Genomic DNA, 17,392 nt, shown 5'->3' on the forward strand with positions numbered 1-17,392 from the left:
AGCGTGTGGGCCCCCCCTCCTCTGCCGGATAGACACACGGACACCGGGCAGAGCCAGCGTGTGACCCCCCTCCCCTGCCGGACAGACACACGGACACCGGGCAGAGCCAGCGTGTGGGCCCCCCCGTCCTCTGCCGGACAGACACACGGACACCGGGCAGAGCCAGCGTGTGGGCCCCCCTCCTCTGCCGGACAGACACACGGACACCGGGCAGAGCCAGCGTGTGAGCCCCGCCTCCCCTGCCGAACAGACACACGGACACCGGGCAGAGCCAGCGTGTGGGCCCCCCTCCCCTGCCGGACAGACACACGGACACCGGGCAGAGCCAGCGTGTGGGCCCCGCCTCCCCTGCCGGACAGACACACGGACACCGGGCAGAGCCAGCGTGTGGGCCCCGCCTCCCCTGCCGGACAGACACACGGACACCGGGCAGAGCCAGCGTGTGGGCCCCCCCCTCCCCTGCCGGACAGACACACGGACACCGGGCAGAGCCAGCGTGTGGGCCCCCCTCCCCTGCCGGACAGACACACGGACACCGGGCAGAGCCAGCGTGTGGGCCCCCCCCTCCCCTGCCGGACAGACACACGGACACCGGGCAGAGCCAGCGTGTGGGCCCCCTCCCCTGCCGGACAGACACACGGACACCGGGCAGAGCCAGCGTGTGACCCCCCTCCCCTGCCGGACAGACACACGGACACCGGGCAGAGCCAGCGTGTGGGCCCCCCCCTCCCCTGCCAGACAGACACACGGACACCGGCCTCCCTCCCAGACTCTGCCCCCCAGCCAGGTGCTGGTCTCCGCCTTCCGCCCTTTGTCTGGGTTAATACACTTGTGGGTGAGTCGGGGGGCCCCGGTCACAGAGCAGGCCGCCCCCCCTCCGCCACAGCCAGCCCTGGCCCTTCCCCCAGAGCCATGGAGCGGGGCTGCCTGGCCCTGGCTTGCTTGCCGCGTCTGCGCGCTGGCCATGGCTGGCAAGGGGCCCTCGCCCTGTGCTGGCCTGGCTTCCCGGAGCCCCCGGCTCCGCGCCCAGCTGCAAGCGGGGGCCCGTCTGTCTGGCGTCGGCCCCGAGGGAGAGCGCCGGGTGGGTCCTGCCGGCCACGCTCTGCCCGTCTGTCTGGCGTCGGCCCCGAGGGAGAGCGCCGGGTGGGTCCTGCCGGCCACGCTCTGCCCGTCTGTCTGGCGTCGGCCCCGAGGGAGAGCGCCGGGTGGGTCCTGCCGGCCACGCTCTGCCCGTCTGTCTGGCGTCGGCCCCGAGGGAGAGCGCCGGGTGGGTCCTGCCGGCCACGCTCTGCCCGTCTGTCTGGCGTCGGCCCCGAGGGAGAGCGCCGGGTGGGTCCTGCCGGCCACGCTCTGCCCGTCTGTCTGGCGTCGGCCCCGAGGGAGAGCGCCGGGTGGGTCCTGCCGGCCACGCTCTGCCCGTCTGTCTGGCGTCGGCCCCGAGGGAGAGCGCCGGGTGGGTCCTGCCGGCCACGCTCTGCCCGTCTGTCTGGCGTCGGCCCCGAGGGAGAGCGCCGGGTGGGTCCTGCCGGCCACGCTCTGCCCGTCTGTCTGGCGTCGACCCCGAGGGAGAGCGCCGGGTGGGTCCTGCCGGCCACGCTCTGCCCGTCTGTCTGGCGTCGGCCCCGAGGGAGAGCGCCGGGTGGGTCCTGCCGGCCACGCTCTGCCCGTCTGTCTGGCGTCGGCCCCGAGGGAGAGCGCCGGGTGGGTCCTGCCGGCCACGCTCTGCCCGTCTGTCTGGCGTCCGCCCCGAGGGAGAGCGCCGGGTGGGTCCTGCCGGCCACGCTCTGCCCGTCTGTCTGGCGTCGGCCCCGAGGGAGAGCGCCGGGTGGGTCCTGCCGGCCACGCTCTGCCCGTCTGTCTGGCGTCGGCCCCGAGGGAGAGCGCCGGGTGGGTCCTGCCGGCCACGCTCTGCCCGTCTGTCTGGCGTCCGCAGCCCCCTGTGCCGGGGGAGCCCTCGCCTCCGCCCACCCGCACCCGCCAGGCGGCTTGTGCCGCTCTGCTCGCAGGCTCCCTGCTGAAGGCCCCTCCGCTGGGCCTGCCGAGGGGGACGGCGAAGCAGGAGCCCTGGGTCTCTCAGCCCGGCCGGTACCGAGGCCAAACGGCCCCGCGCAGCCGAGCGGGCGCTAAGTCGCGCCCTTGCCAGAGCCGTGCCTGGGGGAGGCGGCCGGTTCCCTGCAGGGGCCAGAGCGGCCCGGCCCGGCGCCGAGGATGAGGCGCCCTGTTGGCAGCGCAGCAGCCACCGATCGGCGATAGCGCCTCCCCGAGCCGTTTGCCTCCTGCACGCAGCCCGGGCCTTACGGCCACTGGCGGCTCCTCTGCACCTTGCCCATTACCAGGGAACTGAGCCGGCTGAGGAGGGGGGCACGGCTCACAGGTGGTGCCCACACTCGGCTCCTGGGCGGAGCCCCCCTCCAGCGCGGCAGCCCCCTCTCGGGGAGCCCCCCCAGCGGCAGTGAGACGGCCCCCTCTCGGGGAGCCCCCCCCAGCGGCAGTGAGACGGCCCCTTCTCGGGGAGCCCCCCCCAGCGGCAGTGAGACGGCCCCCTCTCGGGGAGCCCCCCCCCAGCGGCAGTGAGACGGCCCCCTCTCGGGGAGCCCCCCCAGCGGCAGTGAGACGGCCCCCTCTCGGGGAGCCCCCCCCCAGCGGCAGTGAGACGGCCCCCTCTCGGGGAGCCCCCCCCAGCGGCAGTGAGACGGCCCCTTCTCGGGGAGCCCCCCCAGCGGCAGTGAGACGGCCCCTTCTCGGGGAGCCCCCCCCAGCGGCAGTGAGACGGCCCCTTCTCGGGGAGCCCCCCCCCAGCGGCAGTGAGACGGCCCCCTCTCGGGGAGCCCCCCCCAGCGGCACTCTGCAGCCAGTCTGCTCTAGGCTGCTCTTCCCTCCGGCCCCGGGCTGGTGCCTGGGGGGAGCTTGGCGAAGACAGGTCTCGGCAGCAGTGTTGGCCAGGCAGGTCTCGATGCAGCCTGCTCAGCACTTGTCTGTCTCAGGGCTGCCCCGGCGCTAGCTAGCCAGGCTCGCTGCAGGCCAGGCTGTGGGGCGGGGGGAGCACATGGGCCCCTCTCCGTCTTTGGGAGAGGAAGCTGCTTGGCCCTGCTTTGTTGGGATTTTCCAGCCCTGCGGCACAGGCTGGCTGCATGCAGGGGATTGCTCTGAACCCCGCCTGTCCTGAGAGCCTCCTGTGTAAGGTTACAGCCAGCCCCGTCCTGCTCACCCAGGCTGCTGCCCGCTCAGCCCCTCCCTGGCAGTCCTCCCTAAAAATCCTGTCTTCGTTTTTTCTCCTCCTTCTGTTCTCCCCATCAGTGGAGGGCTGAGGACTCCATCGACCATGTGAGTACCACTCGGGGTGTGCTGGTGTGGATCAGAGGGTCTGGCAAATTGAGGGATCCGTTGGCTAGACATAGTGCTGTCAGAACAGCCCGGGCGCGCCCTTGAAATGGCTGGAGAGGTGCGCGGTGAGGCGCCCGCCAGCAGAGCCAGAGACACCTGGCAGTTGGCTGGCTGCTACCTGCAGCCGCGCAATTGGCCTGTCCCGTAAGCCGAGCAATTGGCCTGTCCCGTAAGCCGCGCAATTGGCCTGTCCCGTAAGCCGTGCAATTGGCCTGTCCCGTAAGCCGAGCAATTGGCCTGTCCCGTAAGCCGAGCAATTGGCCTGTCCCGTAAGCCGTGCAATTGGCCTGTCCCGTAAGCCGAGCAATTGGCCTGTCCCGTAAGCCGAGCAATTGGCCTGTCCCGTAAGCCGTGCAATTGGCCTGTCCCGTAAGACGAGCAATTGGCCTGTCCCGTAAGCCGAGCAATTGGCCTGTCCCGTAAGCCGTGCAATTGGCCTGTCCCGTAAGCCGAGCAATTGGCCTGTCCCGTAAGATGAGCAATTGGCCTGTCCCGTAAGCCGTGCAATTGGCCTGTCCCGTAAGCCGAGCAATTGGCCTGTCCCGTAAGCCGAGCAATTGGCCTGTCCCGTAAGCCGTGCAATTGGCCTGTCCCGTAAGATGAGCAATTGGCCTGTCCCGTAAGCCGAGCAATTGGCCTGTCCCGTAAGCCGAGCAATTGGCCTGTCCCGTAAGCCGAGCAATTGGCCTGTCACGTAAGACGAGCAATTGGCCTGTCCCGTAAGCCGTGCAATTAGCCTGTCCCGTAAGCCGAGCAATTGGCCTGTCCCGTAAGCCGAGCAATTGGCCTGTCCCGTAAGCCGTGCAATTGGCCTGTCCCGTAAGCCGCGCAATTGGCCTGTCCCGTAAGCCGTGCAATTGGCCTGTCCCGTAAGCCGCGCAATTGGCCTGTCCCGTAAGCCGCGCAATTGGCCTGTCCCGTAAGCTGAGTAATTGGCCTGTCCCGTAAGCCGCGCAATTGGCCTGTCCCGTAAGGTGAGCAATTGGCCTGTCCCGTAAGGTGAGCAATTGGCCTGTCCCGTAAGCCGCGCAATTGGCCTGTCCCGTAAGCTGAGTAATTGGCCTGTCCCGTAAGCCGCGCAATTGGCCTGTCCCGTAAGCCGCGCAATTGGCCTGTCCCGTAAGGTGAGCAATTGGCCTGTCCCGTAAGCCGCGCAATTGGCCTGTCCCGTAAGCCGCGCAATTGGCCTGTCCCGTAAGACGAGCAATTGGCCTGTCCCGTAAGCCGCGCAATTGGCCTGTCCCGTAAGCCGTGCAATTGGCCTGTCCCGTAAGCCGTGCAATTGGCCTGTCCCGTAAGCCGAGCAATTGGCCTGTCCCGTAAGCCGCGCAATTGGCCTGTCCCGTAAGCCGCGCAATTGGCCTGTCCCGTAAGCCGAGCAATTGGCCTGTCCCGTAAGCCGTGCAATTGGCCTGTCCCGTAAGCCGAGCAATTGGCCTGTCCCGTAAGCCGTGCAATTGGCCTGTCCCGTAAGCCGTGCAATTGGCCTGTCCCGTAAGCCGCGCAATTGGCCTGTCCCGTAAGAGGAGCAATTGGCCTGTCCCGTAAGCCGAGCAATTGGCCTGTCCCGTAAGAGGAGCAATTGGCCTGTCCCGTAAGAGGAGCAATTGGCCTGTCCCGTAAGCCGAGCAATTGGCCTGTCCCGTAAGCCGAGCAATTGGCCTGTCCCGTAAGAGGAGCAATTGGCCTGTCCCGTAAGCCGAGCAATTGGCCTGTCCCGTAAGAGGAGCAATTGGCCTGTCCCGTAAGCCGCGCAATTGGCCTGTCCCGTAAGACGTGCAATTGGCCTGTCCCGTAAACCGTGCAATTGGCCTGTCCCGTAAACCGTGCAATTGGCCTGTCCCGTAAGCTGAGCAATTGGCCTGTCCCGTAAGACGTGCAATTGGCCTGTCCCGTAAGACGTGCAATTGGCCTGTCCCGTAAGCCGAGCAATTGGCCTGTCCCGTAAGCCGTGCAATTGGCCTGTCCCGTAAGCCGTGCAATTGGCCTGTCCCGTAAGACGAGCAATTGGCCTGTCCCGTAAGCCGCGCAATTGGCCTGTCCCGTAAGCCGAGCAATTGGCCTGTCCCGTAAGCCGAGCAATTGGCCTGTCCCGTAAGAGGAGCAATTGGCCTGTCCCGTAAGCCGAGCAATTGGCCTGTCCCGTAAGAGGAGCAATTGGCCTGTCCCGTAAGCCGAGCAATTGGCCTGTCCCGTAAGAGGAGCAATTGGCCTGTCCCGTAAGCCGCGCAATTGGCCTGTCCCGTAAGCCGAGCAATTGGCCTGTCCCGTAAGCCGAGCAATTGGCCTGTCCCGTAAGCCGCGCAATTGGCCTGTCCCGTAAGCCGTGCAATTGGCCTGTCCCGTAAGCCGTGCAATTGGCCTGTCCCGTAAGCCGCGCAATTGGCCTGTCCCGTAAGCCGTGCAATTGGCCTGTCCCGTAAGCCGAGCAATTGGCCTGTCCCGTAAGAGGAGCAATTGGCCTGTCCCGTAAGCCGCGCAATTGGCCTGTCCCGTAAGACGTGCAATTGGCCTGTCCCGTAAACCGTGCAATTGGCCTGTCCCGTAAACCGTGCAATTGGCCTGTCCCGTAAGCTGAGCAATTGGCCTGTCCCGTAAGAGGAGCAATTGGCCTGTCCCGTAAGCCGAGCAATTGGCCTGTCCCGTAAGCCGCGCAATTGGCCTGTCCCGTAAGAGGAGCAATTGGCCTGTCCCGTAAGCCGCGCAATTGGCCTGTCCCGTAAGCCGTGCAATTGGCCTGTCCCGTAAGAGGAGCAATTGGCCTGTCCCGTAAGCCGCGCAATTGGCCTGTCCCGTAAGCCGCGCAATTGGCCTGTCCCGTAAGCCGCGCAATTGGCCTGTCCCGTAAGCCGCGCAATTGGCCTGTCCCGTAAGCCGCGCAATTGGCCTGTCCCGTAAGCCGAGCAATTGGCCTGTCCCGTAAGACGAGCAATTGGCCTGTCCCGTAAGCCGAGCAATTGGCCTGTCCCGTAAGCCGCGCAATTGGCCTGTCCCGTAAGCCGCGCAATTGGCCTGTCCCGTAAGCCGTGCAATTGGCCTGTCCCGTAAGAGGAGCAATTGGCCTGTCCCGTAAGACGAGCAATTGGCCTGTCCCGTAAGACGAGCAATTGGCCTGTCCCGTAATCTGAGCAATTGGCCTGTCCCGTAAGACGAGCAATTGGCCTGTCCCGTAAGAGGAGCAATTGGCCTGTCCCGTAATCTGAGCAATTGGCCTGTCCCGTAAAACGTGCAATTGGCCTGTCCCGTAAGGTGAGCAATTGGCCTGTCCCGTAAGCCGAGCAATTGGCCTGTCCCGTAAGACGAGCAATTGGCCTGTCCCGTAAGCCGCGCAATTGGCCTGTCCCGTAAGCCGCGCAATTGGCCTGTCCCGTAAGACGAGCAATTGGCCTGTCCCGTAAGACGAGCAATTGGCCTGTCCCGTAAGACGAGCAATTGGCCTGTCCCGTAAACCGTGCAATTGGCCTGTCCCGTAAGCCGTGCAATTGGCCTGTCCCGTAAGCCGAGCAATTGGCCTGTCCCGTAAGACGAGCAATTGGCCTGTCCCGTAATCCGAGCAATTGGCCTGTCCCGTAAACCGTGCAATTGGCCTGTCCCGTAAGAGGAGCAATTGGCCTGTCCCGTAATCCGAGCAATTGGCCTGTCCCGTAAACCGCGCAATTGGCCTGTCCCGTAAGCCGAGCAATTGGCCTGTCCCGTAAGCCGCGCAATTGGCCTGTCCCGTAATCTGAGCAATTGGCCTGTCCCGTAAGCCGTGCAATTGGCCTGTCCCGTAAGCCGCGCAATTGGCCTGTCCCGTAAGACGTGCAATTGGCCTGTCCCGTAAGCCGAGCAATTGGCCTGTCCCGTAAGACGAGCAATTGGCCTGTCCCGTAATCCGAGCAATTGGCCTGTCCCGTAAACCGTGCAATTGGCCTGTCCCGTAAGAGGAGCAATTGGCCTGTCCCGTAATCCGAGCAATTGGCCTGTCCCGTAAACCACGCAATTGGCCTGTCCCGTAAGCCGAGCAATTGGCCTGTCCCGTAAGCCGCGCAATTGGCCTGTCCCGTAATCTGAGCAATTGGCCTGTCCCGTAAGCCGTGCAATTGGTCTGTCCCGTAAGCCGTGCAATTGGCCTGTCCCGTAATCTGAGCAATTGGCCTGTCCCGTAAGCCGCGCAATTGGCCTGTCCCGTAAGACGTGCAATTGGCCTGTCCCGTAATCTGAGCAATTGGCCTGTCCCATAAGCCGCGCAATTGGCCTGTCCCGTAAGACGTGCAATTGGCCTGTCCCGTAATCTGAGCAATTGGCCTGTCCCGTAAGCCGAGCAATTGGCCTGTCCCGTAAGACGTGCAATTGGCCTGTCCCGTAAGCCGCGCAATTGGCCTGTCCCGTAAGAGGAGCAATTGGCCTGTCCCGTAAGACGTGCAATTGGCCTGTCCCGTAAGCCGAGCAATTGGCCTGTCCCGTAAGCCGTGCAATTGGCCTGTCCCGTAAGCCGAGCAATTGGCCTGTCCCGTAAGACGAGCAATTGGCCTGTCCCGTAAGCTGAGTAATTGGCCTGTCCCGTAAGCCGTGCAATTGGCCTGTCCCGTAAGCCGTGCAATTGGCCTGTCCCGTAAGCCGCGCAATTGGCCTGTCCCGTAAGCCGCGCAATTGGCCTGTCCCATAAGCCGCGCAATTGGCCTGTCCCGTAAGCCGTGCAATTGGCCTGTCCCGTAATCTGAGCAATTGGCCTGTCCCGTAAGCCGAGCAATTGGCCTGTCCCGTAAGCCGAGCAATTGGCCTGTCCCGTAAGCCGCGCAATTGGCCTGTCCCGTAAACCGCGCAATTGGCCTGTCCCGTAAGCCGAGCAATTGGCCTGTCCCATAAGCCGCGCAATTGGCCTGTCCGCACTGCCGGCCTGTGGCAATGCAGCTGCAGCAGGCTGGTGGGCGGCTCCAGAGGCAGCCTGTTCTCTGCTGCAGGTGGGTCACATGGCTGGGCGGTGAAATCCGATAGAGAATCGTTAAAGCTCATGGATCCCGCCCGCTCAGCCGCTGCAGCAGGAAACAGCCACACGGCCACAGCCGGGACAGGCTCCCCGCATTCAGAAACACAAACGCAGAGGAGCAATCCAGGAAATGGCCTTTGAGGGGCAGCGTTTGGGTTACGCACCCCGCTGCGCGCTGGCCAGGTCCCTGCTGGGGGGTTTGTGATGACAGCCCTATGTCTCCACTGTGCAATCACCCCCCCCCCCGGCATGCTCTCCCTCCGGCCTGGAGGGGGCGGGGAGCCGGCTGTCCCGTGCACAACGCCGGGTCGGGAGTGGGGGATCTCTGCTGCTCTGTGTCGGGTGCCATTCTTGTCGGTGCTTGTTGATTTGTCTCGGGCTTGGCTGCTCCCACTGGGCGGGGAGCCGGGCAGTTCCCTTCGGTGGGTGCGGAAATCAGGAGTTTGGGACCGTTCACGGGAGAGCACGAGGATGGAGCGATCCAGCCGCATCCCTGGAAAGCACGCCCCAGCCCCCGCCCTGCCCTCAGCCCCCGCCTTGCCCCCCCATGCAGATCCGCCTGCCCTGGGGCCGCTCTTGCACCTGGCCAGTCCCGGGGCTGGGGCTGGGAACGCAGCCCCCGCGGCAGGAGGGAGGGAGGGCTCCCCTCTGCTGAAGGGCCGCCCGGGCTGTGCGAGAGGCGGTAAGGCCGCCGGGGGGGCGGGGTCCTTTGGGGAGCGCTGACGGGCCGCGGCGGAGGTAAGGCAGGGCCCTGTGTGCAGCGGGAAGGCACCAGAGGCCCAGTTCAGAGGCCTGGGTCCTGGCGTTATCTGCCCCTCCCCTCATAGCCAGGGCAGCCGGGGGCGGGGCAGGGTCTCTGTTTTCTCAGCCCTCCCCTGTGGGCGGGCCAGGCCCCCTCTGAGAACGGCCCCGGGTACCCAGGACCCACCCTGGCCGGATGCCTGGCAGGGCCCGCGGGAGCCTTGGTCTTGCAGCCCCCCCCCGGTGGCCAGTCACATTCCACTCTGCCCTGGAGGGAGGCGCTGCCCAGGCCTGGCTGCACCCGCCCCGCCCCCCGCCCCCCACCCCGGCAGCTGTGAGGACAAGGCTGGCGCGGGGCAGCTGTGGGCGCCCCCGAGCGAGGAGACAGGAGCCCCGTGCAAATGGCGCCCTCCTTCCGTTAGCGCCGTGCGGCCGGGCAGACCCGCAGGGCGAGGCACGAAGGGAGAGCAGCCGCCAGCCCCCGCTCACCCCGGCAGTAACCGTCTGGCTTCTTCTTCCTTGTTTTCCGCTCCCCGCCGAATGGCCCCGCAGGAAACCGTCCTCGGAGGCCTGCTCCCGGAAAGCACCTACTCCATCACCGTGGCCGCCTACACCACCAAAGGGGACGGCGCCCGCAGCAAGCCCAAAGTGGTCACCATGCCGGGCGCGGGTGAGTGGGCGGAGCTGGCGGGCGGCGGGGCCAGGCACAGCGGGCGCAGATGTGGGTCTGGCCGGGCGTGGCGCTGCCTGGGGCATCCTGGCCTGGGGGTCGGCGCGTCGCTCGTCGGGCGGGAGGCGTTTCGTGGGCAGCAGGGCCCCCCCCCGGTGCTACGCGCTAACGGCAGCAGGGCCCCCCCCGGCGCTACGCGCTAACGGCAGCAGGGCCCCCCCGGCGCTACGCGCTAACGGCAGCAGGGCCCCCCCGGCGCTACGCGCTAACGGCAGCAGGGCCCCCCCCCCGGTGCTACGCGCTAACGGCAGCAGGGCCCCCCCCCGGTGCTACGCGCTAACGGCAGCAGGGCCCCCCCGGTGCTACGCGCTAACGGCAGCAGGGCCCCCCCGGTGCTACGCGCTAACGGCAGCAGGGCCCCCCCGGCGCTACGCGCTAACGGCAGCAGGGCCCCCCCCCCGGTGCTACGCGCTAACGGCAGCAGGGCCCCCCCCCCGGTGCTACGCGCTAACGGCAGCAGGGCCCCCCCCCAGCGCTACGCGCTAACGGCAGCAGGGCCCCCCCCCCGGTGCTACGCGCTAACGGCAGCAGGGCCCCCCCCCCGGTGCTACGCGCTAACGGCAGCAGGGCCCCCCCCCAGCGCTACGCGCTAACGGCAGCAGGGCCCCCCCGGTGCTACGCGCTAACGGCAGCAGGGCCCCCCCGGCGCTACGCGCTAACGGCAGCAGGGCCCCCCCCCCGGTGCTACGCGCTAACGGCAGCAGGGCCCCCCCCCGGTGCTACGCGCTAACGGCAGCAGGGCCCCCCCCCGGTGCTACGCACTAACGGCAGCAGGGCCCCCCCCGGTGCTATGCGCTAACGGCAGCAGGGCCCCCCCCGGTGCTACGCGCTAACGGCAGCAGGGCCCCCCCCCCGGTGCTACGCACTAACGGCAGCAGGGCCCCCCCGGTGCTACGCGCTAATGGCAGCAGGGCCCCCCCCCAGCGCTACGCGCTAACGGCAGCAGGGCCCCCCCCGGTGCTACGCGCTAACGGCAGCAGGGCCCCCCCCGGCGCTACGCGCTAACGGCAGCAGGGCCCCCCCCGGTGCTACGCGCTAACGGCAGCAGGGCCCCCCCCGGCGCTACGCGCTAACGGCAGCAGGGCCCCCCCCGGCGCTACGCGCTAACGGCAGCAGGGCCCCCCCCGGTGCTACGCGCTAACGGCAGCAGGGCCCCCCCGGCGCTACGCGCTAACGGCAGCAGGGCCCCCCCGGCGCTACGCGCTAACGGCAGCAGGGCCCCCCCCCGGCGCTACGCGCTAACGGCAGCAGGGCCCCCCCCGGCGCTACGCGCTAACGGCAGCAGGGCCCCCCCCCCGGTGCTACGCGCTAACGGCAGCAGGGCCCCCCCGGTGCTACGCGCTAACGGCAGCAGGGCCCCCCCGGCGCTACGCGCTAACGGCAGCAGGGCCCCCCCCCCGGTGCTACGCGCTAACGGCAGCAGGGCCCCCCCCCCGGTGCTACGCGCTAACGGCAGCAGGGCCCCCCCCCGGTGCTACGCGCTAACGGCAGCAGGGCCCCCCCCCGGCGCTACGCGCTAACGGCAGCAGGGCCCCCCCGGTGCTACGCGCTAACGGCAGCAGGGCCCCCCCGGTGCTACGCGCTAACGGCAGCAGGGCCCCCCCGGCGCTACGCGCTAACGGCAGCAGGGCCCCCCCGGCGCTACGCGCTAACGGCAGCAGGGCCCCCCCCCGGCGCCACGCGCTAACGGCAGCAGGGCTCCCCGGCGGGAGGCGCGTTGTAAGCGCCCGGTTCTACGCGCTAACGGCAGCAGGGCCCCCCCGGCGCTACGCGCTAACGGCAGCAGGGCTCCCCGGCGGGAGGCGCGTTGGACGGTTACGACGTGCGGAATCAGCATAAAACACCCTCTATCCCAAGGTGCTGGGGCCGCCAGGGATTGCGCCGCGAGCTTGGGTAATAGAGACGCTAGCGACGTCCCTTGAGTTCCGTGTCTCACGAGGAGCAGGGTGCCCAGAGCTGCCCCCCTGCAGTCGGTCCAGCTCCTGGGGACGTCAGGCAGGGCCTGGTGGGGCCGGAACGCCGCCAAGCGCAGCGGCTTCGGGGTTGTGCTGCCGTGCCACCGACCTGGGTGTCATTTCGGCCCTGCGCTCCGGGACGCGCTTGCTTCTCCTCCTGCGGGGAGCTCCCCAGCCCGGTGCGAGAAGCATGCCCGGAGCGCGTACCTCCCCTCGCTCGCTCGGCGGCCGGGGCACGGGACGAAAGCTGCCACGTCCTGCGGCACACGGCTGCTGCCCCCTCCCGAAATGGCGCTGGGCCAGCCTGCGCTGCTCTGCCCCAGCCGGCGGGTGATGGGGGACCCTAGAATCCCAGAGCACTGGCACGGGAAGGGACCTCGGGAGTCATGGAGCCCAGCCCCTGCTGTCTGTCCAGCCTGCTCAGCCGTCTCCGGGCCAGACACCCTCCATTCCCAGCTGAGGTTCTGGCCCGGGGAAGGCAGCGGCCCCGCACTTGTGCGGCTGCTGCTCCCCAGCCACATTGGCATTCACATCGTGAGCTGGTTCATCAGCTGCACCGGACGTATCTGATTGCAAACAGCCCCTCCCCCAGCCCTGCACATGGTGCGAGTGCGAGTGCGAGGCTGGGGAGGAAGGTTGCTGCAGCCAGATGGATCAGGGTGCCGGGAATGGGGGTTGTGCGTCTGTCAAGGCCGTCCGTTGGGGCAGACTTTCGTCTGCGGAGCAGTGCCGGGCGGAGCAGTCCCCATAAAACCAGTAGAATCCAAGTGATCCGAGACAAACGCGGGGTTCTGAGGTTCGGGTAAAGCCGTTGCACATCGGAGCGGGCGAGTCAGCTGCTGCATTCATTGCAAACATCACAGCGACCAGGCTGGGTAGGCAAAGGCCCATCCAGCCCAGGGTCCTGTCTGCTCGCAGTGGCCAATGCCAGGTGCCCAGAGGGAGTGAACAGGCCAGGGAATCATCCAGTGATCCCTCCCGTCGCCCATTCCCAGCTTCTGACAAACACAGGCCAGGGACCTCTCCCTGCCCAGCCTGGCTAACAGCCGTCGATGGACCTACCTCCATGAATCTGTCTAGCTCTTTTTGTTAAAAGTCCTGCCCTTCACAACATCCTCTGGCGAGGAGTTCCACAGGTTGACTCTGCACAGTGTGAAGAAAAACTTCCTTTGTTTTTTGTTTTTTTTAAACCTGCCTCCTATGAATTTCATTGGGTGACCCCTCGTCCCAAGCTCATTTCCACTGTCAACATCTCAGTAGAATTTGGGGAATCTGAACCCAGAATTTGTTGGATCCAGTTTTCCCCAGCCTCTGGGTCCATCCGTGCCCGTCCATGCAGCCTGGTATGCTGCCCTGGCCGCTCTGGGATCCAAGCACAGAGTGACGCCAGTCCTGGGCCCACTAGCGCTGTTTTCTGCCCTCTCTCTGCCTGGCAGCAGGGTGGTGACAGTATGTTTGTGTTCCAGTGCCAGGCAGGCCCACCATGATGATTAGCACCACAGCCATGAACACCGCGCTCATCCAGTGGCACCCCCCCAAGGAGATGGTCGGGGAGCTGCTGGGGTACCGGCTTCAGTACAAGCGCACGGACGAGGAGAAGATGAACACCATGGACTTTGGGAAGAACGACCATCACTACACGGTGACCAGCCTGCACAAAGGTGCCACCTACCTCTTCAAGCTGGCGGCCAAGAACAGGGCCGGCCCGGGGGAGGAGTTCGAGAAGGAGATCACCACGGCAGAGGACGTGCCCAGCGGGTTCCCGCAGCGCCTGCGCGTGGTGGGACTCACCACCTCCACCACGGAGGTGGCCTGGGACCCCCCGGTGCTGGCGGAGCGCAACGGGCGAGTCACCAACTACACGGTTGTCTACCGAGATATCAACAGCCAGCAAGACCTGACCAACGTCACCCTGGAGACCAGCATCACCCTGGCCAACCTCAAGCCTGACACCACCTATGACATCAAAGTGAGGGCCCGCAACAGCAAGGGGGCAGGGCCTCTCAGCCCCAGCATCCAGTCCCGGACCATGCCCGTTGAGCAAGGTAGGCGCCAGGCCTGTGGCGGGGGCTGGGGTCCCCTGGCTCTGGCTAGCGAGGCCGTGCTGCCCTCACGGAGCCAGTGCGAGGTATTGCCTCTGTCACTCCCAGGGCCAGGCCCAGGCCCGCTTTCTCGGTGCGTGAAGGGGTGTCGGCTGGCCGGGCAGCCCCGCAAGGCGGGTCTCTGGGCTCAGCACGTGAGAGCTGCAGGAGCCGGTTCGGTCTGCGGCGGCCGCGCTCCGACGTGCAGAAATGCAGCCCCGCTGGGCCTGCGGGCGGGGGAGGGTGCGGCTCCGGCTCACGGCCTCCTTCTGTTCCAGTGTTCGCTAAGAATTTCCGTGTCAGCGCCGTGATGAAAACCTCCGTGCTGCTGAGCTGGGAAGTGCCTGACTCCTACAAGTCCGCCGTGCCCTTCAAGGTAGGCCCTGCGCCATGGCCTCGTGGCAGGGGAGCGGCAGCGCCCCGGGCAGCACTGGGCTGTGGGCACGAGCCGGGCCCCCTTGCTTGTCTCAGGGAAGGGGCTGCGGAAGCCCCCGAGGAAGTGCTGGTGCCAGGGGGTGCGGCTGCTTCCGGCGTCCTGTGGCTGCCTGGTTTGCTCCTGCCTCCTGGTCGCTGGCAGGGTCAGGCTGTGCTCTGGACCGGGCGCCGGGGCAGGGAGTGCCTGGCGAGGTGACGTTGGGAGCCCCTGAGGGCTGCAGACACTGCGCCAGCTCCCTGTCCCGCTGAGGACCTGGGCAGGGGAGCCTTTCTCAGGCGCTGCGCCGCCCGTTTCTGGCGTGGGCCCCCAGGGCCCTTCCCTCTGGCCCCCAAAGCATCCCCGGCCTGCTCTCGCCATCCGGTCACAGGGAGGCGTGTGCCGTCCTCCCAGCTCCCTGGCAAGGCCTGCCCGAGCCGCCCTCTTCTCGGGTCCTGGCGAGCGCCGCGCTCTGCGCCCGCTGGGGGCAGGGTACAGCCCAAGGCTGGCGACCGGCCAGGAGAGAGCTGGAAATGGGACCTGGTCAAAGAGCACCCTGAAAAGCAGGAAGCGAGTCCAGCTTCGAGCGGCTGGCCCGGGCCCAGAGCTCTCAGCAGCCGAGTCCTGGGCAGCAGTTCCAGGACCGGTTCCCAGTGTAGCCCCACGCACGCCCCTCTCTCTGGCTGCTGCGCTGTCCTGGCCCTGGGCCCGCAGTGGCCTGTTCCCTCGGGCCCTGCAAGCGTGGGGAGAGCGGCCGACGGGCGGGGCAGGCTGGGGAGAGTGGCTGAGGGGCGGGGAGGGCGGTGCAAGTGTGGGGAGAGTGGCAACGGGACGGAGCGGGTGAGAAAGGCTGGGGAGAAGGCCGAGAGGTGGGGCGGGGTGCAGAGCAGCTGAGGAGCAGGGTGGGCGGGGCAGCCGTGGGGAGCTGCCAAGGTGTGGGGTGGGCTTGGGCAGTCCAGGCGTGGGGAGAGCGGCTGAGGGGCAGGACAGGGTCAGCAGGGCAGGCTTGGGAGATGCCGCAGGGCAGAGCAGGGCAGGCCGGGGAGAGGCTGAGGGGTGGGATGGGGCGGGCAGGGCAGGCTGGGCATGAAGAGGCCAAGGGGCGGGGCGGGTAGGGCAGGCCGGGGAGGGGAGATGCTGCGGGGCGGGTGGGACAGGCTGGGGAAGGGTGGGGCGCGTGGGGCAGGCCGAGGAGATGCTGAGGGGTAGGGCAGGCCGGGGAGGGGAAGAGTGGGGAAATGCTGCGGGGTGGGTGGGGCAAGCCGAGGAAGGGGCGGGGCAGGCAGGGGAGATGCTGCCGGGCAGGGCAGGCCGGGGAGGGGCGGGGCAGGCCGGGGCGGGGTAGGCAGGGGAGATGTTGCCGGGCAGGGCAGGCTGGGGCAGGGCGGGGCAGGCAGGGGAGATGTTGCCGGGCGGGGCAGGCTGGGGCGGGGCAGGCTGGGGAGGGGCGGGGCAGGCAGGGGAGATGTTGCCGGGCGGGGCAGGCCGGGGTGGGGCGGGGCAGGCTGGGAAGATGCTGCCGGGCGGGGCAGGCTGGGGAGGGGCGGGGCAGGCAGGGGAGATGTTGCCGGGCGGGGCAGGCAGGGGAGATGCTGCTGGGCGGGGCAGGGCAGGCTGGGGAGGGGCGGGGCAGGCAGGGGAGATGTTGCCGGGCGGGGCAGGCCGGGGCGGGGCAGGCTGGGGAGATGCTGCCGGGCGGGGCAGGCCGGGGCGGGGCGGGGCAGGCAGGGGAGATGTTGCCGGGCGGGGCAGGCCGGGGCGGGGCGGGGCAGGCAGGGGAGATGTTGCCGGGCGGGGCAGGCCGGGGCGGGGCAGGCTGGGGAGATGCTGCCGGGCGGGGCAGGCCGGGGCGGGGCGGGGCAGGCAGGGGAGATGTTGCCGGGTGGGGCAGGCCGGGGCGGGGCAGCCTGGGGAGATGCTGCCGGGCGGGGCAGGCCGGGGCGGGGCAGGCTGGGGAGATGCTGCCGGGCGGGGCAGGCCGGGGCGGGGCAGGCTGGGGAGATGCTGCCGGGCGGGGCAGGCCGGGGCGGGGCAGGCAGGGGAGATGTTGCCGGGCGGGGCAGGCCGGGGAGGGGCGGGGCAGGCAGGGGAGATGTTGCCGGGCGGGGCAGGCAGGGGAGATGCTGCTGGGCAGGGCAGGGCAGGCTGGGGAGGGGCGGGGCAGGCAGGGGAGATGTTGCCGGGCGGGGCAGGCCGGGGAGGGGCGGGGCAGGCCAGGGCGGGGCAGGCTGGGGAGATGTTGCCGGGCGGGGCAGGCCGGGGCGGGGCGGGGCAGGCTGGGGAGATGCTGCCGGGCGGGGCAGGCCGGGGCGGGGCAGGCTGGGGAGATGCTGCCGGGCGGGGCAGGCCGGGGCGGGGCAGCCTGGGGAGATGCTGCCGGGCGGGGCAGGGCGGGGCGGGGCAGGCAGGGGAGATGTTGCCGGGCGGGGCAGGGCGGGGCGGGGCGGGGCAGGCTGGGGAGATGCTGCCGGGCAGGGCAGGCCGGGGAGGGGCGGGGCAGGCCGGGGCGGGGTAGGCAGGGGAGATGTTGCCGGGCAGGGCAGGCTGGGGCAGGCTGGGGCAGGCTGGGGCAGGGCGGGGCAGGCAGGGGAGATGTTGCCGGGCGGGGCAGGCAGGGGAGATGCTGCTGGGCGGGGCAGGGCAGGCTGGGGAGGGGCGGGGCAGGCAGGGGAGATGTTGCCGGGCGGGGCAGGCCGGGGCGGGGCAGGCTGGGGAGATGCTGCCGGGCGGGGCAGGCCGGGGCGGGGCAGGCTGGGGAGATGCTGCCGGGCGGGGCAGGCCGGGGCGGGGCAGGCTGGGGAGATGCTGCCGGGCGGGGCAGGCCGGGGCGGGGCAGGCTGGGGAGATGCTGCCGGGCGGGGCAGGCCGGGGCGGGGCAGGCTGGGGAGATGCTGCCGGGCGGGGCAGGCCGGGGAGCGGCCCACGGGAGGAAGCGCCGGGCCTGCTCAGGGCTGGCTGAGCGTGCGGAGCTGGCCGCTCGCTCTGCCGGGTTCTCAGCGCCTGGACTCGGCGCAGGCAGCCGGGGCTCTCGGTGCGGCTCTGCCCCCCTCGGAGCAGCTCGCACACGGGGGAATTTCCCCTCCCTCCGAGCCGCAGGAAACCGTCTGAGTCCAAGCTCAG

At 68.7% G+C, this 17,392-nt stretch overlaps 1 protein-coding gene across 10 annotated transcripts in view; it reads left to right on the forward strand.

Moving 5' to 3' along the window:
• PTPRF (protein tyrosine phosphatase receptor type F) overlaps positions 1-17,392 on the forward strand; it is a 572,086-nt gene that overhangs the window by 507,044 nt on the left and 47,650 nt on the right. For 6 of the 10 annotated variants that reach the window (XM_089780368.1, XM_089780367.1, XM_089780372.1 and 3 more), the window contains 4 exons: positions 3,298-3,324; positions 9,647-9,764; positions 13,246-13,824; positions 14,139-14,236. In XM_089780368.1, the coding sequence (XP_089636494.1) occupies positions 3,298-3,324; positions 9,647-9,764; positions 13,246-13,824; positions 14,139-14,236 (822 nt within the window). The remainder of the gene's footprint in view (positions 1-3,297; positions 3,325-9,646; positions 9,765-13,245; positions 13,825-14,138; positions 14,237-17,392) is intronic. The other 4 variants (XM_089780371.1, XM_089780373.1, XM_089780375.1 and 1 more) reach the window with 1 other exon arrangement.

Source organism: Pelodiscus sinensis, chromosome 9, assembly GCF_052426305.1.
Source record: "Pelodiscus sinensis isolate ZL-2025 chromosome 9, ASM5242630v1, whole genome shotgun sequence".
Taxonomy (NCBI): Eukaryota; Metazoa; Chordata; order Testudines; family Trionychidae; genus Pelodiscus; species Pelodiscus sinensis.